At 38.7% G+C, this 23,556-nt stretch overlaps 1 protein-coding gene across 2 annotated transcripts in view; it reads right to left on the bottom strand.

Moving 5' to 3' along the window:
* Window positions 1-911: 911 nt before the first annotated feature.
* Window positions 912-23,556, bottom strand: part of ctdp1 (CTD (carboxy-terminal domain, RNA polymerase II, polypeptide A) phosphatase, subunit 1) — a 102,614-nt gene continuing 79,969 nt past the window's right edge. The window contains exon 13 of one of the 2 annotated variants that reach the window (XM_041809297.1): window positions 912-4,069. In XM_041809297.1, the coding sequence (XP_041665231.1) occupies window positions 3,892-4,069 (178 nt within the window). In that variant the 3' untranslated portion in view covers window positions 912-3,891. The remainder of the gene's footprint in view (window positions 4,070-23,556) is intronic. The other variant, XM_041809298.1, reaches the window with a different exon arrangement.

Raw genomic sequence — 23,556 nt, 5'->3', positions numbered from 1 at the left:
TTCTTTTTTGCAAAACTTTTCAAGCTCAGTCAGGTATGGGGGATCGGGTGGGCACAGCCCTTTTCAAGTCTGGGCAAAAATTTGCTATTGTGGCCAGACTTGACCCCATGGGCCTTCAGCTTTGGCTTCTTGTGGAATAAAGGTGGGAGTGGACAGGTAGGGATGGGGGGGATTGTTGAAATAATAAGAAAAAAGTCTACACGCACATCCAAACCTAGGTGGGCAGGTATTGCACTACGTTGGTGCAATAAATAATATTTTTGGAGCCCTGCAGTGTGTGAGACATCTTTCTGTTCCATGTAGCTATCAATAATGCCATCCTCTTTAGGGCTCAAGCACAGAGTGATTCAAAAGCCCAGTGAAAATCAGTCAAGTTTTTTGGGGGGGGCAGTGAACATGCTCAAAAATGCACAATTGGTACACACCTAGACAGTTTTATGGAGCACTGTCAAAAAGCAGTTTGACCTACATTGAGATAATTTGGTGTAACATATAACATGCCAGTATTTAATATGTCAATTTTCATTGAAGGGTGGGGCTATGACGGTGCAGAGAATTACAATTTCGGCAGTCTTGCTGCAACTCAAAACTCTTATTGCCCACCTTTATGTCCCCACATCAGAGTAGTCACCTCTGCCAAGCTTACTGATCTGCCTCTGACATGGTTGCCATGGCAATATGTTGTAGCCATGAAACAGGAAGCTGGGCTAAAACACTTAGAGTTTTGAAAATTGGCACAAAAAATCTCAGAGGCATGCACTACTCACAGGGTTTTCATCTGAACAATGAGTTTTCTTGTGTACTAGGAGTGTGTTTTATTTTATGAATGTGATGTGCAAAAACAGAACAACACCAAATACTGTTGTGTTCATTATAAACATCTTTATTTAATGAAATTATCTTTTCTCTCGGGGTCAAGTAGGAAATAGACTTTACAAATACTTTACATGTCAGCTGTTTCACAGAAATTTTTAATAAAATATCACCACCACCAACACAAACAAAACAACTCGTACTGTGAAAGGAACATCTTAATGTTTTGTTGGGTGTTTTAGGTGAAGGTGAGGGTAAATAATTTATCCAGCAGAGACCCAGACATCTCTGCCTCTGGACACTTTTTTACTTCTATAGACTAAATGCATATTACAGATTTCCCACTTGTGAAGTAGAGACAGAAACAAAAACTCAGTGCTGTGGGTTTCACTCTTAATAGATAGGAAAACATTTATACAAGCAGAATGAAAGCAACCTTGACACTATGTACTCTATGAGTCACACTAGGCAACTTTGCATGACAGTGGTTCAAAAAGACAGTGATATTGAGGCATTTGATCTTAAAAAATGAAATCCCGTAAAGTGTGATGTGAATGAAGCGCACACAGAGTAGTTATGTTCTGCAAACACGCTGGTAAGAACCAAAGAGCAACAAACAGATTCGATGCTGGTGAACCCTCCGCTGTTATGACTACTTTTGACTATGAGGCATTCATTATTTTTGACAGGCAGGTTAAAAAAAAATCTTTTTTGCTCAGGTTCTTCTCTTCCCAATAAATGCCCATGTTATTCTTAAAAATCCTTGTAGGCTGCTGCTTTCCACAGGAAACTTTCTGCCCATGAATTGTTCTAAATTGTTGACAGCATTCATAACAGTACCCTGAAATAAGGGCTTGTGTCCATAGCCATTTCTTTTGGTGCTGGCAGCACTCATCTTAATACAAAGCTAATGTTGTACAATGTTTTTTCAGCTATCAGTGTTCTCAGCATCAGGTGAGCAATTTTTTTCTGCACTCACTGTGCTCTAAGTTGAAAATAGTTTAACTTCTAAGACAGTGTCCCCCTCACCTATGCCAATTCTCCCTCAATGACCGCGTAAAATCACGAAGGGACAGGACTTATGATACTGGCTTTGTCAACAACAGCAGAGGTGAGACTAATCTGACACATCTTGTCCAGGATTTAAATTTCCAGATCTTCAGCTGCTGCTAAAGCCAGGTCAAGACAAATAGTTTCCTTGGTGACATGTCCTTGAGTAAAGGAAATATTCAGCATGCAGAGCTTTTTAGAAACATTAAGCCCGACACACACTACTAGATAATCATGCTAATTTTTGGCCTGATTTCTCCCTTACAACCAAAGTCAGCAAAGACCTGATTATTGGATGGTTTTAAAGATTTTCTTGCCAGAATTTCCTGTGGTGTATTTAAAGTGTTTTTACCCTCTCCAATCTGATTGGAAATGCTCCAATTTGAGATCTACTTATTGAAGTTAAATATTTACAATCAGAAACCTATTAAATAGGGGAACACAAAAGATATTCAAGAAGCCATGGGCAGGATTTTTTAAATTGTAACAGCCAATCAGGATGTAAGCTGACAGAAGGAGGAAGCACAACGAACACAGCCATGACAATGATGGTAAAACTGAAGCATTTAGTTTGATGGATGTCAGAAATGGAAGACCAACTTGATGACACATTTAGATTGTTGTTATTAAGTCTGACACCTACTTCGCAAAATTTGGAGTTTCTAGAGTGGAGACTCTGGTTGATAGGGAATAAATTTGTTAGTGTATGGCGTATTGTTGTGGTCATCTTCTTAAATGGACACACTATAAATCAAAATGGTTAAATCTGTCATTTGCCACCATTTGTGGGGTTTTGCATGTATAAAATCAGTTAGGATTTTAAAAATCTTTTAGTCTAGGCCAGGCTTTTTTAGATAATACAGAGGAAAGCAGAAGTCATCTTTTGTAACCTAACAATAAATGCTGGTGAAAAGCTCTCTGAAGCTGCTGCCAGCGCTAAAAGGTGCAGGCTGTGAACATGAAAACAATTATTCTTGAGAGAGATGTTACACTCTGCAACCCCTTTTATTCCATTTCCAACGATTGCCCCATCAGTTTTTTTCTTCTGAAACCTGCTGGTCCCTCCATACCATGCTTGGGTTGGAGGTAGAAATGTATTCAATCTTTGCTTCACAAATGGGGCCAAAAACAATTATCTGTGTGCAACACAGCAATACACATTTCTGAGTGAATAATGTCTTTACAAGTTAGAAACTGCAGTGAACATTGGTTGTGACCTTGTGAGAGTGCCTGCTGTTTTGAATTGTATAAAACAGAAAGTAAAACTAGGCTGACAAGGGTAAATGTAAGCTAACACTTATTAAACACATAAAAAAGACAAACTTTGATTTATGTTGGGTTCAGTTCAGGTGATAGTGCATCAAGGGGCTGGTTCCAACAGAATCAGAATCTTATGTTATCAAAAGTACAAACACCATGAGGAGAATAAATGACTTGAAAAATCACATTCAAACGTCTAGATCCGCTGGTTGCATTTATGACCTGAAAAAACTGCTCAGGTCAAAAGAAAAGTAAAACTGGAAGTCCAGAGTAAAACAATTAGCTACACGCCTTGGCATACCTTTTCCAAACTCTTTGGCATGTACGACCACAAAAATTTCATTAAGCTTCATCTCATCAATATAAAAAATTGAAATAGAAAAAAGTAAAACAAAAGAGTATCAAATTCCATGTCTCCTGTGGTTTTTGTTATTTTACAATAAAATGTTAATGTCAAACTGTTTTAAGCCAAAAAGGCCAAATATCAATGCTACAAAAAAATTAAACCTTTATTTACACAGCGACAAAGTTAAATCTGTACAGGACATTCATTTTTATCACAACACACACTCATGGCTCATACACCCAACTCACACAGACACGGAACCAGAAAAATAGGATCTTCATGTACCATTTGCTCGGGTGACTGGGACTCATCTCTATGACCGAGTCCCTTCTTCTTCTTCTTCTTCTTCTTCTTCTTCTTCTTCTTCTTCTTCTTCCTTCTTCTTCCTTCTTCTTCTTCCTTCTTCTTCTTCTTCTTCTATGTCACATGAAGTCATTTAATTCTGCCTCCAAGGCGGCTGCCATCTCATCTGCCTCCGAGCTGCTGCCACCCTCTTCCTCGTTGGAGTCTCTAGAAGACTCATCAGCAGATTCCACTGCTACCTCTTTCCTGTCATCGTCCTCCTCCTCCCTGGAGTCATCAAGCTTGCGTTTGTGGCCCCTAGGGAAACACGAAAAGGTGATTTAGAAAGAGCACTTTTTGAACTTGTCACTGGTAGATGATAGCTGATGGTGTGATCTGTTAGTAACTCTGTTTCAAAAGAATAGATATAGGAAATTGTCCTTTTGTCTAAAACTGAGCACTGGGAAGGGCAAGCATGCTGTCTGTGGGACAAATGCTATAAGCAAGGGCTGTCCATGAGGTTGCATGGCCTTTATCTTTTAGCTGTACTTGTCCTTAATAATGAATGCCACTAAAGATCCATTAGACACATGACCAGCAGGAATGTGAATAATGACAGAGGGGATGTGTTGCCAAAATTTTTTATATTTGTCAGACAAATGTTTCAAATCATCTAACCAGTTTTAATAGTAGACAAAGATAACCTGAGTAAATACAAAATGAAGTTTTTAATGATTCTTTTATTTATTAAGGGAAAAAGCCACCCAAACCTACCTGGCCCTATGAGAAATAATAATTCCCCCTCCCCTTTTTAAATCATGAATTAGCCACAGGCCTGATTACTGCCACAGCTGCTGAATCAGGAAATCACTTAGACAGAACATGTCAGACAAAATGAAAGGACTACAAAGCCATTTCTAAGGCTTTAGGACTTCAGTGAACCACAGTGAGAGCCATTATACACAAAGGGAGAAAACTTGGAACACCATGGTGGCTGGACTACCTAAAGTACCCCAAGAGTACACTGATAGATCATCCAGGAGGTCAACAATAAGAAAGAGACTGGGCAAAAATGGCATGCATGGGAGAGTCCCAAAGCCAAACCTCTGCTGATCAAAAAGAGCACAAAGACTCGTCTTACATTTGCAAAAAAAAACAAACAAACAAACAAACAAACAAAAAAACATCTTGATGATTCCAATTGGGAAAATATTATTATTATGTGGACTGACGAGACAAACCGCATAAAGCAAGTACAGTACTTCACATGAACCACTGGCCTAACAGATCACATTATGTAAGAATAAGAAGGCCCAAAAAAAAATATTTTTTTTTTCTTTTAGAAATGAGCCTGTTCTAAAATTGATCAATACAACCTTACCAGTAGTTCACACTCTTGTTTGCAATTTTCTAGCTAAAAAGAGGGTTGTGATATTTGGACTACAAAGGAAGAGCTTTAAGAATTGTTCAGGGGTCCTCAGAAGCACCAATAATGTTTAGTAATGGTTAGCACAGTCTCTGAACTTAGTAGATATTTCCATCAAGTAGCAAAAACTCAGCATGTGTAAATTGCTTCTTAATAATGAAAAATTAAAATGATTAAACCAGAGGCAGTTGTTTCTTTGAAAATATGAAAGCAATTTGGTAAACAGTGCTTTCAACTTAACAAGAAAACCGAGAAAGAAAAGGAATAATTTGCTCTACTGCTTATTCAGTAAAGCATATGCTTTTAAGAATGCAGCTAACAAGAGATTGTTCTTCATATAGACTGTATCCACTGTGCAGCCTTTTCACGCCAAGCTAAAGAAAATCACTTAATGACTGAAGAGAGGGGCTGGGAGATGTAAAGCTGTTTAAACGTTAAAGCACAAGGGGCTTTGTGCTGATAAGGGATTCAGAACATCTGTAACCATGGATATGGAGATCGGGAGACGTTTATAAGGTTACAGAGAGAGGAGGATGGGTAAGAAATCACAACAAAGTTAAATAATAATATATAATATATAATAATAATAATATACCTTTTAACTAAATTTAAGCTTGTTTTTAATTCATTGTACTGCACTTCAGCTGCTTTTAAAAAATGGGCTTTATAAATAAATTAAACTCGACTTGCCTGTTATATCCCTTGTTTTACGTAACCGTCTACTCCTATGTTGTTTTTATGCAGTTTTATTTGTACCTTGACTTCTAATGTTTCTGTTTGCCATCATCATATGCACCTGTATGCTTTAATGTTTGCATCGCCATCTGCATCTAGCAGTAAGAGTCTCAAAGAGCCATGCAAATAAACGTGCTATTACCTGAGAATCTTTTGATACAACTGTAAACATGCAACCCCTCTTTCCACCATACTCCAGCTTCCCATGTTCTTCTGCCGTAGAGCGGCCTATTAACATGATGCTAATGAGGTGTGTAGGGGTTTTGTTATGGTTTTTATGGAGGACTGACAGACTCTGCTGAGAGGGTCCCTCTCATTAGACCACATCGCTGTCAGACAGTCTCGCTAACCTCCCACAACAGCAGGGCTCTGGTTGTGTGCTCATTAAAGGTCAGATGTCGGCTAATATCAGCAGAGAGGCTCGACGACAAGACATTTACAGTGGACTCCAGCTGACAGCGCGGTGTTTGTGAGAGGGAGGGAAGGTGTTTGTGACAACAGCAAACTGTGATCCTCTAAATTGACAGTAAGATACATTGTTAGATCATTAGGGTTAAGGTCAGTGGTCAGTGATGTTGTGCAATGAGGGCAAGGAATGACAAAACAAATAAAGCTTTTTGTGTTACCATGGAAAAAGTAGTAATTCCCAATGCTCCACAACCAGTAATATGGTTCTAGGCTGGCTGGTTGCATGGTGTGAGACACTTAAGTGGGTGTGTACATCTGTCCACATGGGTAGGATGAGTAAAAACTGTATGATTATATTTCACTACCCAACCATCCCCATCCATCTCCCACATCTCCAAGTATTAACAGTTAAAACAGTGGGGGTTGGAGAGGATGACTTCCTCCATTGCTTCCTGTACCGCATCATTACATCCAATCTAAATCCTTGTCTATTAATCCAACCACCCACAGTCTCACAGAAGCACAACTCCCACCACGTTCAGTCATGTCAGCTTTTAAAATGGGCCTCAAATGTAATCCAACTATTAGGGACTTCAGTTGGTGTCACATGCTGTTAAAACTGCCATAGCACCAAAGGGAGCTTCTGGCAGTAAACACCTTTACTTACATTTAAGGTGGTATAACAAATACACTACTGATGACACAAAACTGTAGGCTTCATCTGCTGGGGATCATGAATATGTGAACAAAATGTACTGAAAATATTGTATATCCACTATAGAGGAATCATATCAGGAAAAACAACATTACAGTAATATTTGTCTTTGTGATTTAAATCGCAGGTAAATGGGGTGCCGTCTCTGCACACCGATTAAATTCTACATCAACAATTGTTTAATTTTTGTTAAGTCATTTTCAGATTTCAAACACACACTCACATACAGAGGAGTTGGGGTTGATTTCTTCATAAACTGTGCAATTAAACTCACAAATGTGTTATTTAAATGTATCAGCCATTTTAATGACAGTAAAAGTCACGTTTAGCCGACCTGACCAGCCCCATTATTGCAACTTATGATTAAACAAAAGTTCACAGTGTACAAAGCTGTCATTCTCACACAGTGCAGAATTCCCTGCGTCGTTAACAGACCATCTATCAACGAGCACTGGGACAAGGTATAACTTTTAGAGGGGAATATACTCGTGTAAAATCGACCAGGTGCAAAAAAGCATCCGCTGGTTTATCTGTGATGACACTAGCATCACCGGACAGACTGCATGCACAGCGCTCAGTTCTTTGGCTTCTTATGGTGATATCAGAGGATTTTGATGTAGATTAGTCAAGGAAACAAGAAAATGTGTAGTTTTTGTTTACATCCAACACCAGAGGAGTGGCAGCATGTTGTGTTTTAAGTCATGTGATTACCTGCACATCCTGCAATGTGACTTCTATGCTACATTGTGATTGTCGAACGAAATATTGTTCAGTCTAACTATACAGTCTATAATATATGATAAATCAACAACTAACATGAGCAAGCCAACACGCATAATCTGCTGATTGCAACATTGACCAATATTTTTTGAACAGAAGGGACTCAACATAAATTATGGAGGATTTTAATACATTTGCTTCAAGTGGAGGACTGAGCAGCAAACAAGTGTAACATGATTTGATAATAATGTGCAGTTGCAATTATACTGGACACTATTGTGATTTGCAATTAAAATATAATACATAAATAGGATCATGAGTCTTCTTGCCTGGTTATTAAGGAAAATAAAGACATTTTTGATCGTTTTGAAGTGTCTTTCCCAGCTCAAATTATATAAATATTAAATAGCACAAAAATAGAAAATAGCACTACTGCAAATTTAAAGGCCTTTTTGCAGGTATTTCTGTAAACCTTTCAAGTGCTACTTAATACAAAAATAATTGCATCCTTTCATGCGATTACATAATTGCACAGCCTCAAGTGATTAAAATTAGATTAACTGTGCAGCACAAGCAGCAATGGTTGCATCAACAGCAACAGAAGCCACAGACACCAGAGTAATGACCAGGTTGGTTACTCCCAGCATTATGTTTGATATATTTCCATCATGTTTTTTTCATAAATTTCAGCCAATCATAACTGGCTTCTTATCACTTGGGGCATCCCTATTACTGACTCAAACTTAAAAAGCCTTGAGGGGTTATTGGGCTTAAAATGTAACCACAAAACTGTTAATCCTCTTCTAGAGGACTGCAGTTTATGTTTGAAATTGTTTCCTTGAAAAATTGAGGGAAGAGCCAGTTATCCAAGGCGAGGATCACGAGCCAAATTGGTAAACATGAAGGTGACAAGGATTTCCAAAATAAGCAAAATGGAACACTTCCACAAGCAGGTTTGCTCACTAATTGAATGTATCCCAATTATTTTCTTCTGTTTTTAACATAGTCCGCGTGCTATAAAAGGATCTTATGAAAGTTGTTTTATTCTAAATGTTATAACTGGGACTCATATTGGCCAGTAAAGCCAGAGATATGTCTGCAAAGGACAATCCATCATCACATCGGGGAAAACTGCTATGAAACTATGATCAGATTATAACCTAAATGTGGGGATTTGTTCTGATGTTATAACCTGAATGTAAAAAAGTGATTTCCATAAATCACACATGGACCCTACCTAAATATGTGCTGGTTTCCACACCAGACTCTGTGAAAACAAAGTTGTAAACAGAGTCAGCCATTACATGTGTCTATGGTACTTCTCAGCTTTGTAAGAGTTTGGGTGAATAACCTGGTAGACTCATTAAAGGGGACAAAGGGATAGTGTGAACATTTCTGTCGTGTTCGGCTAGCAGGAAAGGGCTGGTTTGAGCAAAGAAATGCCTGGCTGAATTTTCTTCCCAGTCTAGCGCTGGAAATAAGGGGTGTATGATGTGTTTTGATAAGAAACACAGATGCTGAGGTGATTACTTGGAGGTGTTGTTTTCTCTTTGCACCATGGGAGTATGATTAAATCAGGGATGTTAAGAGGACACGCTGGTGGATAAACAGCCTGCAGCTACATAATCCTCTTAGCATAATTAGAGATACATAAGTGATATAAAAAGGCTAATTAAAGTTAGGGAAACTGCATCTGCCCCTTGAGATACATTTTATAGAACTGTGAGTTTAAGTCCAGCAGCATGAGCGCTGCCTAAGGGAAGATTTAGCGTGGGAGACCCTTTACAGAATAGGCTTGCCTACAGCTTAATCCTGTGAAGCAGGGAAACTATCACTGCTGTTTAAGAAGTAATCTCTTACTGAACTCAGGGGCTGTAGACTCTATCCAAGGCATCCCAATCCAGAATTGTGAGAGGGAAGGCAGAGAAATAAAAGGAAAAGGAGGAGGCCATGTAAAAAGGAAAAAACTTAAAATACTTCTGACAACTCTGCTAAGAGGAGTTGAGGGAAAGAGAGAGCAAAAAGGCAAATGGAGTGTGAAAGAGGAGGAAGCAGAGCACGGAATAGAGAGGATGGAGGTAATGAACTAAATAATGAACTAGACTTTTAGGACACATACCCACTCCACTTGCATAGATTCATTTGGTATCAGACGGTCAACAACTACACATCTTGACAAAAGAAAAACGACCCAAACAACAGACCAATGGAGTATCCGCTAACACCGCTCAATCTTTTTCCATGTGAAATGATTAGTTAAGCTCCCCTGACACATAAACTGTTTCAGATAGAGCCTAGAGGGGCTGCATTGAGAACGCAAGTGCCTGAAATAATTGGGTACAACAGCATGACCCTTTGCCTCAGCCTAACCAAGTACATCCAGTCATCCGACACTCCCAATTTCCTATTGTGCATAATGTGTGAAAAGACAAGTTATTAGACCTGATTTTTCAGTCCTTAGTGTGCAGGGCGAAAAACAGCGCGTCAACACTCGCTGCTTTCTTTAGCAAATATCTTGCTTGTATAGGCTGAATCTATTCTACTGCCATAGATTCTACCGCCAAGTTATTGTCAGGGACAAAAAAGGCTTACAAGGGCAGAATGGATGCCATTCAGTGATGCTGCTTACCTCTATTTTTTTTTTATCATATCACTACACATCCTCCACAATCCCATATCATTTACAGCAGATGTGTCAAATGCAGATGATGAGATATTTTCACTCCCCGTCCCCAATGCATCCAACAGCTCCATGTGCAGTGAGCTGATAAGCAGAAGAGTTAAACGATTGTTTTATAAAGGCTTTATCTTCCTGTCCCTCACTTTATGATCTTACAAACAAAACTGACGAACAGGAGGATAAAAGGACGAGCGATGCTGTGGGGGAGGAGATCTGCATAGCTTTGCTTCAAAAAACTAAATTTTAGTTTTACAAGGAAATAAGAAACAAAAGTGCATAAAGTGCAAATCATGTCATACTATGACTAAGATTTCACAAGCTGCAAACTTTTCAGACTTAAAAATGTTGACAAATGTAGATGTGATGCTTTTGAGAATATTAAGCTCAGGCAAAGCATTATCAACAAAGTCATGATCAGAAGCTCTCACATATGTAGACGCAAATGTCTGGAAGGTCCAGTCACTGGTTAATCAGTATTCCTGGCTACCATTACACCATGAAGACAAAAGAACACTCAAAGCAACTCACACAACACGCTACTGAAAAGTATAAGTCAGGGGGTGGATACAAAAAAATCCAAGGCACTGAATATCACAGCTGAATCCATCATCAAGAAATGGAAGGAATATGGCACATGTGTAAATCTGCCTACATCAGGCCGTCCTCACAAACTGAGTGACGGTGTTAGACGGAGACTAGTGAGAGAGGTCACCAAGACACCTATGAATACTTGGAAGGAGTTACAAGCTTCAGCAACTGAGATGGGAGAGACTCTGCATACAACAACTGTTGGCCGGGTTCTTCCCCAGTCAAAGCTCTGTGGGAGAGTAGCAAAGACAAAGCCACTGTTGAAGGAAACTCAGATTAAATCTGGACTAGAGTTCACCAAAAGGCATGTTGGAGACTCCATGGTCAAGTGGAAGAAAGTTCTTTGGTCTAATGAGACAAAAACGCTTCTTGGCCATCAGACTAGATACCAAACACTGGACATCACCACAAACCCACCATCCCCTCTGTGAAGCACGGTGGTGGCAGCATCATGCTGTGGGGATGCTTCTCAGCTACTGGTCCTTGAAGACTTATAAAAAGTAGAAGGTAAAATGAATGCTGCAAAATACAGCAAATTCCTGGAGGACAATCTTATTCAGTCTGCATGAAAACTACAGCTTGTGAGAAGATTTATTTCCAGCAGGACAATGAGCCAAAGCATACAGCGAAAGCTACACAGAAATGGTTTAAAGTCAACAAAGTGAATGCTCTGGACTAGCCGAGTCAAACCCCAGACTTCAGTCCAATAGAGAATTTGGGACTGGACTGGACCTGTTTTACAATGGAGTCAAAATGCAGTGTCCAGAGGTGCAAGCCTGACTGACACCTATCCACAGTCTCATTGCTGTGATTGCAGCCAAAGATGCATCTACTAAATACTGACTGACTTTTTATTTGACATTGTATCGTAGAAATCTGTTTCCACTTTGACATCAATTATTTTTTTGCCAAAAAAGCCAAAAATACACTCACCATGATGGATTTATGAAATCAATGAAAGAGTAAAATTCAAATCTAAGGGCATGAATACTCTTTATAGGCACTGTGTTGGACATTGGCTATGACCTATAAAGGAATAAATACATGATTTAGATGATTGTGATTAATTTTTAATCACACATGAGGCTTTACTCTTGTGGCTTACTTTAAGCTTCAAACAGTCAATACTTGAAACCAACGATACTAAACTGATGATCTAAATGTCATCTCAAATAAACAAGTAGACTTTTTTGGTCAATGGCTCACACAGCAGCATACATGTAAATCAGGGTTTTCTCTCAGAAAGATTCTCTGGACCATGAACTCTACATGAAGATAAATAGCATCCTAACAGTAACATCCCAAACCAACAAGTGTGGCAGAGGTGTGATGCAGCCTGTCAACTGTGTGATTCACTGTCAGCTTCATTTATATCTCCCCAGTCATCCATGTCTGCATCAAACCAGGTCTATCTTCGGCTAAGCCACAGGCAGCAGAATCACATTTATGGCCCCAGGTGTCTTTTCAAACAAGAAACTTCTCTGCTCTGCACCAGTTTTGACAAGGCTGTATGCATCTTTCTCTCAGAGCTTGTGGGTTCTGTAACCAGTGCCAACTCCAAAGGACAAAATGATGTCTTGACTTTTTACGGATCAGAGAGGTAGGACATATGTTATTAGTCCCCATCCAACTAAAGAGAGGCCTCAGGTCTGTCCTTGTGACAGTACGTATACAAATAAACAACCATCAAATGTCACCCTGTTCCTCCGGAAGGAAAGAAAGCCTTTCAAAAGACAAACTCTGTGGTCATAAAATACCAAAGACAGGGTTATTGTATGAGTGCTTTTTTAAGTAAATTTGAAACAACTCCAAAGCAGTTTAATTCATTCATAAGCTCTGAGTGTCTCTGTTCATAAAATATTTGAGCTGTGCTTCTGCTTTAAGGTTTTCCATCTCTACACTCTACAAGAGTTATGCAAACAACCCTCTTGCTCACACTGTCTGCATTTTCTGTCATATCTGAAAAATATTAAAGACCTCTCAAAAAAGTCAGAATGGCAAGTGAGAAAAGAAAAATGAACCGAGAAATGATATCTAAAAAAGGAGAGAAGAAAATTTAGAAATAGACCAATTTAACTCTAGGAGTATAACTGCACAAAAACACTAAATTACACTCAGTAGAGAGAATCCTTTGATTCAGAGCTTTAACTGGGAAGTTTTATGATTATGAGTAAATGGATGTTCAGTTGAACTGACTAGGGTCATGTAAGCAGGGCTAACAAAACTTTGTGGAAACTGAAAAACTGATTGCTGGAATAAGTGATTAGATAAATTAAGCGACAACACATTTACAGGCATCCACATGCAGACACTCTGAATTATATAATTCCATTCAAGCAACTCAACTGAATCATTACTCAGATTATTCTCACATGGTCACAGTCTACCAATTTCAAATGCCCCAATCCTGACTTTTGATATTCTTGAAAAAATGTATTCTGAGCTTAAGATATATAGCAAAGTAAGTAGATAGATAATAGCACTAAATAATAAGAAATATATTAATGTGAAAAAGCTTATCCTCTCCGTCTGGTTTATAGACACTTGCTAATAAGGAGTTATTTTAAGGGACAACCTTATGGTAAGATCAGACAATGTATACAAAATTAATGAGCGTTGGCTTAAAATTAAACTCAGGCCAGAATGTGTTTAACATTGAATGCCACTGCCCAAAAACATGCTTTATGCAAAATCAATTCTGTTTTAAAAGATTAGCACTACACTACGCACTACACTCACAAGTAAATATTATTGCGCATTTGCTATTTTAGGGGTAAAAAGAAGCCTTTGTTCAAAAACCTAACATCAACCAAACTAGTTGCATTAAAAATCCATGTATGCACTAAATTAATAATCCCATCTAGTCTTTTTTGAAGTCTGCAGTTTGTTGTGAAATGTTAAACTCTCTCTTCTAATTCATAAAGTGGGTATGAAGTTAAAAATGTGTTGTATTTTAGCTCAAGCACCAAGTTTAACTTGACTCAGAAAAAGGATTCCTCCTGGGACATGAAAATTGGTTTGATGTGGTTTGACTGGGCATTAAACAGAATTTTTAAACTTCGCAAACTGAAGTCAGTGTAAAACAGGACAAGGTAAAGACACGACAGGAAAAAGGTTTAAATCAATTGGGCTAATTGTAATTAAATGTGCATTATACTGTGAACACATGAAGACTAAAATAAAATAGAAATATCTAAAGGGAACTGTAAAAAAATCAAACTTTTCACTTGTCCGCTGAGCTGCCTGTGATTTTGATCTTTGTGAAATTAGACATTCAAAGGTGCAGAGGTGTTTTTTTCTTTTACTACTGTGACATCATAAAGGCGCAACTGTAAGTTAGTACAGCAGCCTAATTAAGGTGCACTTTAAAGGATATAATTGTATATAAATGATGGAATTACAATTCTTTAATGCATATTTTCAGACCATACTTTGTATCATAAATGCATCAATGCAAACAGCCCTAATAAAATCTAAAGATAAAATCATAATTGAACTGAAATTGACTTTTGAACACTTACAGTGAGGTTGAGCAAAGCAGCAGAACAGCCTTAAAACCAAGTCTACTTTGATACTCCCACCATTCATGCTCTCCCCGTCAAGTCATGCTGTGGGCGGATAGCGCTGAGCAGTGTCTGAGCTCAAAGTATTCCTCCCAAACTGACTAATTGCCACAGTATGACGAGGTGGCTCCTAATGAGGAACTCTTCACACCTCCATTGCTGGCAGCTGTCTACTGACCAGCATAATTGCCATCTATCTCATAATATTGAGCTCTATTTAGAGACCACTCCTAGGTTCTCAGTCAGTAGTTGCATTAGTGGTGGTTAAGATTTGGATTTCTGGCATTCAGAATGAGACTTTTTCATGTTAAATTGGGTTGCTTGGCTGGTCCTCACATAAGAGGCATGTTTCAGACTGGAACAGGATGTAATTGGCTTTTGGAAGAAGGTTAGACAAAAATGATCTTGGGAAGTTGTAACTTTGTGATTAGTATCCTACATTTGATTGTCAATAAGAATATTTATCTTGGAAGTTCAATGCTGGAGTTGGGGAATAATACACCTGAGCTAAATGTGTTCCATTTCCTTTGAGCTTGTAAGAGTAAGTGACAGAGCCAGAAAACTGCTGGACTTCACTGAAACACGCCCACAAGGCAAGGTTTTTAGAAGAGATTATACACCTCATCCAGCTCTTTAAAACACTTCTCCATGCTCATATTAAACAAGAGAATATAGGAGATGTGTCACACGTTTGTGTTAGAATTATTTACTGAAAAATCCCTGTAAACGTGTTTCAATATGGGTCCCTCTTAGCGTAGTCAGCATCACAAGGCAGACTGGCCATGTGATGCTTTGTAAAATCTCCACAAAAAAGTGCATTCACTAAAAACTTTGTAAATAAGTCAAAAGGTACAGTCTTAATGCTTCTCTTATTGTGTTGTTGGCCTATCACTGGGGACCCCTGGGGGTTAGCGAGCCACAGCTTGGAGTCCGTAAAATAATTCAAAATAAATTTTTTAATTTATGCTATGTCATGAAAATGCAAATAAATACATATAGGGACCACAGCGCCATAAAACAACCATACTAAACCAATGATTCCCACAAAAGTCAGCTTTGGGCCAATAAAAACTCAGATATGATTGTGAGATATCACGTAAATCTAGCACTCGTCATGTATCAGTCACTTTTGCTCAGGACACATTTGGTGTGCAGGTCCAGCTAGCAACAATGGATAAATACTTAAGCGTGTCCACTTGATCAAGTGATGCTAGGCCCAAACCAGCTAAAGTGAGAAAATATGATGACAGCTATCTCAAGTTTGGTTTTATTGAGAACAGCAACTGGCGACCAAAATGTGAAGTCTTGAAGCAGGCCAAACTAAACCAACATTTTCTTTTTACTAAGCTGATCTGTTAACACGCCCTAATCTAACTTTAACAACATGCTTAATTTGCTACTCAGCTTTAATAGCCAATTTTAACACAGGTGTAAACACTGGATCAGTATTTTTATCTAAGGGGACGTGCTTACCATAGCTGCTCTGAGTGGAGGAGAACATCATCCTTTCGCAGCAGCAGCTAATATCAATCTGAACACTACAGAGAGCAACAGCCAGAGGTAATGGAGTTAAAAATACCACATTTTGTTTTAATTTGGTGCACAAAGCTGATAGGCTTGGAGGTTGTGTTCCCATGTACAAGGACTCACGTTTGACATAAATGGAGGTATTACACTATGCTACATGAGACTCCATAGGGGCATTCAAAGCTAATATGTTATTGATTTCCAGGTTTTGAAAAATGCAGAGCCCAAGATGTGGGAAAAATCAGTTATCAGTTCTGCTGATAATGTTTCCCTTTTAAAATATTTTCTCGCAGGTGTTTATTTTTTTCAAGTAGCCATATGTGGCCTGAGAGCTGTGGGTTTGGCGTGACAGACTTATAGCAACAGGCTTGCACAATCACAGTCCTCTTAAGTTGTTTTAAACAATGCTATTTTCAGTCTGACTGCCCTCAGGACCTTTACCTTAGTCACTTGTCTTTGAAGCCGCTTAGTCATGGTTTATCTCGGCCAGGGACTTTTCACCAGTCAGTCAGAGGCTCTTCAGATGAAAGGCAAAACATCTTCAAGAAGCTGTAGCAAGCCCTGTTGCTTTTGAAGTTGCAGCTTTAGACAACATTTTGGGGATCTTCTTTGGCTTTGTCTTGATCGGGAACAAAATTGCACTCATATGATCGCTATTGTTCTTTCCGCAGAGATAAACTGAATAGCTGAAAGCAGCAGGCACTGTGAGGATACTGATTGTTATTCTGGGTATCTTGTCAATCATGATTTCTAAAGTGAAAGTATGGTGAGCAGGTTGACAACAACAAAAAAACACATGCACATAAAAAAAACTAAAAAAAAAAAAAAAAGACGACCTTTTATCACATTGAGACTTTATAACAGCTGTGTATCAATGGCAGGCAAGTTAAAGAGGACAAAAGCTATATGAAGTGGTGTTTAAGCTTAGAATATGAAGATAAAGTCTTAGGTAAGACCTCAGATCCATAGAAAAACACTTTCCCCAACAGAAAAACACAACGTCTATACTGAGGGGAAATGACTTATGCTTGTGCGTATGGCTGACGATAAACAATGGTTATTAACAGACCTGCCTTCCCCTGAGATGCACCTCCCTGCTTCACAGTGAGATCAAGCCAAACCAAGAGCATAAATAGAAAAACTGCTTGCATCACCAGCTTTGTCACGAGCTGCAAGGAAAAAACTGGGTCAGATTACTTGCAGTTTTGGTTGCTCCTACTTACATATTCCTCCTTCATCCTCTTTTCATACATGTGAAAAGCCTGAGTAAGCATTCCTATTCCTTACAGCTTGCCCTCTTTCTCGCACTGCTGAGCTTTGTTTATCAAGGACAGGGAGTGTGGGGGACCATTCATTGAGAAGTGTCTTTGCAATCTCTGCTGAGAAATACATACAGCTGGATTCTCTGTGCTCTCAGGGGGCAGCCGAGCAAGGCGGATAGCTGTCAGTGTCTTTTTAACCTGCGTTCCTTTCATAATCCTTCTTCCTGCATGCTCCGCTGGGACTCAGGTGTCAAACTTTATTGTCACACTAACAGGACAGCTTGGTGTCACTTGACAAAATGTCTTTCAGGCGAAATTGATTGACTCTGTGAAGCGAGACATGGCTTTGAAGTGATCCTTTACAACCCCTTCACACGGCAGTGCACAGTAATACATCCTAATGCCTGGATGGCTTTAAAGTCTGTGCCACTGAGTAAACATGACAAACATGGGCACTTTCTTAATGAAGACTGGTGTTTGGCATGGTCCACTGAATTATGTGTAAAACCTTTGAACTGAGTCTTAAAAGGAGCATAAACCATAAAAGTAACAGTGATGGAGGAGATAGCTAGTCTGGGCAGAAAGCAGCGTGATACTGGACAGCAGGAGAAAGTGTGATACAAGTCCAATCTGATGGCTTCTGACACTCTGACTGCTGGTCAGGCTGCCAATGGTGTCAGCAGCCTGGCAGAAGAAATGTGACATATACTGTGATTCTTATGACTGCATATGAGCAGGAAGTGCACTTCATGTTTCTCTGGCTGTGCAGAAAATGGTTTGAACCTCCCAAATGACAGAGATTGGATTCAAAATTATTATCTTTTAAACTGTCATGATGGGTTTAGTCTTACAATGTGCTTTAATTAGGAGGAGTGTGACAGGATGATCTTAGATCTTGAAGAAAATGTACTAAAGATCTACCAAAGCACAGAAATCACCCTACTGCATGTTCTAGCTTTGCAGCTCTACGGTCACTCACTCTTCCCCTTTTGCTTCCCAACAGAGAGGATTCATAGCTAAAATTAGAAACAAAATGTAAGATCTATTCCTTAAAAAGAACTCTGACTGGCCTATAGAGAAATGCTCCATGGTTTTCTGAACCTTCTGGGGACAAAAAATATTTATTTGTGCAATCTGCACCAACTTCTGAAAAATCACAAAAGAGCATCCTAAATTGCCTCCTTAGAGTCAAGGTGAGATAAGATCAGAGTGCTAAATAAATAGACTGCTGGTGTTTTTTCTGTGTTACCTTTCGTGTGAAGATGGAATCACCAAGTAAACGTTTTAATACCACAGTCTCTTAGTTTTTAATAGGGAGGCCGTGATTCAGCAACGTCCAGACATTGACAATTAAGTAAGCATTTTTTAGAAAGGGTAATTGATTTCAATGCATTTATGAAGACATACACTACCCAAAGAACTTGAAGCCTGCAGCTCTCTCTCTCTCCTCCCATTGTCAGTGAGCAGCAATCAGGATTGAGTATAACACTACTCCATGCCCTTTAACAAACCCTTTAACCTGTTAAAGCCAACTGAAGCACATTAAAACACACTTTTGTGAGACCTCTGTCCAACCAACATGATCAGTAATTTCCTTGATAACCTCTTGTATACAACCTGATAAATGATAAAAATGCCCTCCAATGGACTGTCGAGTGCCAGAAATTTCTAATGCATTAAATGTGATTCAAAAAAGAGGTTTTATGGCAATTTTTTCTTTTTTTGGATTTTGGTAGGAGGTTAAAAAAACATCTCAGTTCCAACACATTTGATTTTTCTGGCTATTATTTGAGGTTTCAGGTTTAAAGTGTCAAGATTACACTAAACATACCATTTGGTAACTTCTTCACCACATGTTGTGTCACAGAAATTAATCCCATTCTGGTTAGGTCTAAAATTTCTCTTTTTGTTATTTTTTTTAACAGTCAATGAACAAAGCTGTCATATAACTTCATGTATGAACATTTACTTTCGTATAAAGTTACAGCTGTATGAAATATGCCAATAGTTCACATGTTTAAGATGAATGTCACTTTGTAAAAAAGTACCTGATGAACATTAAATTAGATTCAAAATCACCAAAGAGGATGCACAAGTAGGTAATTACAAAGTGGTGCAGAAAATGCAAAAATTGGTTCCATAAAACACATCAGTATGCAGGGAGATAAAATGTTTAATAGGGATGCAACGATATCAAAATCTCACGGTACGATATCACGGTATTAAGGCCACAGTATGGTATTAATGCGTTATTGTCAAAAAAAAAAAAAAAAAGATGACTTGAAAAAATGCTGCAGTGTGGAAAATTAAGTGCCATTTTCAGTTTAGTGTCTTTCAAATTGTAATAACAAAAACTGGAACTTGTGCAATCAGACAGGTTATGGGGTCACATTTTAAGACCCACCCTCTTTGCTTCTGCAATCACAAATCTTGAAAACAAACAAAAAATAAATAACACAACATCCTGACATTGTTTGTCAGCTCCCTTATTCACTCACTCACTCTTAGTTTAGCTCTCGTGCTGTCATGAGGAAAACCTGGTTGAAATGCCTCACAAATTGATGTTTGGGCTCGTTTGCTTCTTGGTTTCACATCAAGAATCTTTTCCGGGTGATGGTTCATCAAGTGGCTTCTCATATTACTTGTATTCTCCGACTTGTATATGATCGTGGGCTGGCAGTGTCTGCAAACAGTTTTTTTTCATGTCCGTCCTGTTTTCTCCTCGGTTGTTTTTGTTTACCGCAAAACCAAAATGCGTACATACTTCTGATTTAAACTTCGCAGGAGGTTCCCCTGGTTTAAGTTTTCCGCTCTGCTCCTCCTCTGTGTTTTCTGCCATCCTTTGCTCATGCTTTTCCTGCACTGTGCAGGGGATCATGGGAGACGTGGTTTGCTTCTCAGACCAGCCCACTCAATAGCGGCCAGAAAAAACTACTCACTGGCGGGAGTCTTCTTCTTCTTCTTCTTCTTCTTGTGGTTTAATGGTGGGTGGCAACCATCGTTCAGGTGCATTACCGCCACCTACTATGCTGGAGTGTGAACCAAAGCCCCTTGTTCTAGGTACATAACACATATTAAATATTAACTAGGGAGACTAGCAGGAGTACTCCGAGTTGTTGTTTAATACTGTCACATGCCACGGCATTATTGCGAGTATTTTGAAACAGAGATACCGCGATATTTACAATACCGTTACATCCCTAATGTTTTTTCTTTTTTTTTTTTTTTAAGATTATTTTTGGGCATTTTTGTGCCTTTATTAGATAGAGGAGGACAGTGGATAGAGTCAGAAACAGGGTCAACAGTGGGCGAGAGACATGCGGTAAAGGGCCTCAGGCTGGATTCGAACCTGGGCCACCCGCGTACATGGGGAGCACCTTTAAACACTAGGTCACCTGCTCCCCTACATCCCTAATGTTTAATGCTAAAAATATTCTGGGAGAACTGCCAGGCCCCCTCTACCTGATGGTGCCAAATATAAGATGACAGATTGTTTTATTATCCTTCTCATGCATTTACCAACATGCTGTTGCAGAAGAAAAGACTTTGCACATTAAAATTTTTTTATATATTAAATAAGTTTGGGATTTGGTCGGTGAAATCAGTCTTCAAAATCAGAATGTTTTATCATGAACAATCATGATAAAATCAAGAAAAAAAAAAAAAAAAAATGGTGATACTTTTTTACATAGAATAAATAAATAAATAAAACTAGAAAAGCACTCGGAGAGCACAGACCTCCACCATTAGCCCTATCTCCCAATAGTAAAGAATCCTTTAAAACATTTCTGGATCCAGATGGTGATCCGGATCACTCCCAAAATCTAATCAGTTCTTCCTTATGAAGTATCTGACCTTTGCAAAAAATTTCATCAAAATCCATCCATAACTTTTTGAGTTATGTTGCTAACCACCAAACAAACTAACTAACTAACAAACCCTGCCGATCACATAACCTCCTTGGGGGAGGTAATTAATAAAATCAACATGTAGTAATTTCAGCCCAGCAGTTGACTGGTGACCAGTCCAGGGTGTACCCCGCCTCTGGCCCAGTGACAGCTGGGATAGGCGCCAGCTCCCCGCAACCCTCAATGGGATAAGCGGTATAGAAAATGGATGGATGGATGTAGTATTTTCAGTTCATAAGAACACACACTACCTTATGAACAAGCACCTCACTAATTTTATGTTTATATAAAAAAAAAAAAAGGCTGACACGGACCTGCCAGTTGCCAACTATGTTATTTTGTGGTGTGCTGCTCATCACTGCTTCAAATGTTGCTGCTTATTATTTTCTTATTATTTATTATTTCATCCCAAGTAGGGCTGAAATGATTCCTTGAATTATCCAAGTGATTCGATTAAAAAAAATCCTTGAGGGAAATTATCTGCCCCAAGGCTTTGCTTATATCAGTCATGTATCCATATACGTCCACACTGTAAGCTTGGACATAGCTGTTTTGCACGGACTGCTATTTGTGGTTCACAATGCACTTGTGTTCGCTGTAATTATAATGTAACATGCCTGATGCACACGTCCTGTGTTTTTATGCATCCACTGGCTGTGGCTCCATGGCAGATATGGCACTATGCCTGCACTGGTGAACCTAAGCAGGTCGCCAAGTTTACGCGCTGCCTGCATGGCTCGCTGGTGTGAGACAGCGCTCAGTTTGTGTCTACAGACTTCTGTGATTGACCCGACGGTTTCACAGAAGATAGTCAGGCTTCACGATTCAAGTCCTGCTTTGGTGCTTTCCCTCTCTCTCTCTCTCTCTCTCTCTCTCTTTTGCATGCACACATTACACATTTAATTACAAATTATCTACAATTCAGCGCACTGACGTCTTGATTACAGCGTATTTTTGAAAAAGTTACAGCATCCTGAATGATTTGATAAGACTTATATTGATAATAAATTAACACCAATTAAATAGAAACAGGCTATTGCCGCAGACAGTGACTGAGGGAGACTAAGAAGGTCAAAGTTCATCATCATATAGTCAGGATTCAACAGGTCATAGAAGCAGCTTTATCCCTTAAAATGTGTTCACTAGGTCAGTGAATTGGCCTTAAAAGGTTATATTTTTATGGTGGATGAACTCAAAAATAAAAATGTGCAAAAATTAAAAGTGAATACCTGTTGAAAAATGTAATCTAAAGGTTCACCTTTCAGACATCATCAGACCACTGTGTGAATAATAAAACTCTATTCCTGCTAGAATGTGAAATATTACATTCCTGCATAAAGCAGAGGATATTGAAATGATTAAGTGTCCCTTTACTTTAATGGCAAATTGGAAAATAAATATAAACTACAATGAAAGAAATTAAGTGTTGGCACCAAACATTTCCTGGGAGAGGAACCCTAAATATGGCATAATCTTATGCAATTATTTAACTTCCTGTACTTGTAACTTTAAGAAATGTAAAGTGCCATCAGAACTTCATTGCACTTTGTAAAATATATTTTCTTTAGATAACTTGTAAATACCATTTCTTAATGTAGAAGTAGTTTATTTGAGGGACCCAGCTTCTTTTCTCATTTGTCTAGTACTACATCTCCTGAAAAAGCAAAAGGGGCAGATTAAAAATAAAATATTTCTTATTAGACTACTCGATTAATAGTCAGAAGAATCAATAGAGTACTCGACTACAAAAAGAACTATCAGTCCAGCTCTAATCCCAAGTATATTCTGAGAGACAAACCAGGAGAGTTCAAGTAACATTTAATAATAGATCAGTCAAAATATTGCAGCTTAAAGGTGCAGTGTGTAAAATCTAGCTTTAGTAGCATTCAGAAGAACAAACTTGGTACAAAAAAAATTATTTCTAAGAAGGCCTATCTAAATCAGTGGTTTGTAACTGGTTTGGCATCAGGACCCACCACTACCTCCTTGTCAGAAATTGCAACCAAAATGTTTTAAAATTTTCAACTGCTTCAATTTATTTATGAGAAATGTTGCAGTTCGGGTCTTAAACATGACTAAACTAAGACACAGGACAACTCAAACATGTAGAAAAGTGCACTGATACAAAAGCATGCATCGTGCATGCATACATTTTATTTTTACTCCCTTTTCCCTGGACAGCATACAATTTTAGTAAATTAGTGAGGAATTACTTTGTTATCTTGGGAAAATCAGCTTTGTTATCCCAAGTGAAAATGAGATTGGAGACTGAA

The sequence above is a fragment of the Cheilinus undulatus genome, linkage group 16 (assembly GCF_018320785.1).
Source record: "Cheilinus undulatus linkage group 16, ASM1832078v1, whole genome shotgun sequence".
NCBI classification, from domain to species: Eukaryota; Metazoa; Chordata; class Actinopteri; order Labriformes; family Labridae; genus Cheilinus; species Cheilinus undulatus.
This window is presented reverse-complemented; position numbering and strand designations above follow the sequence as displayed.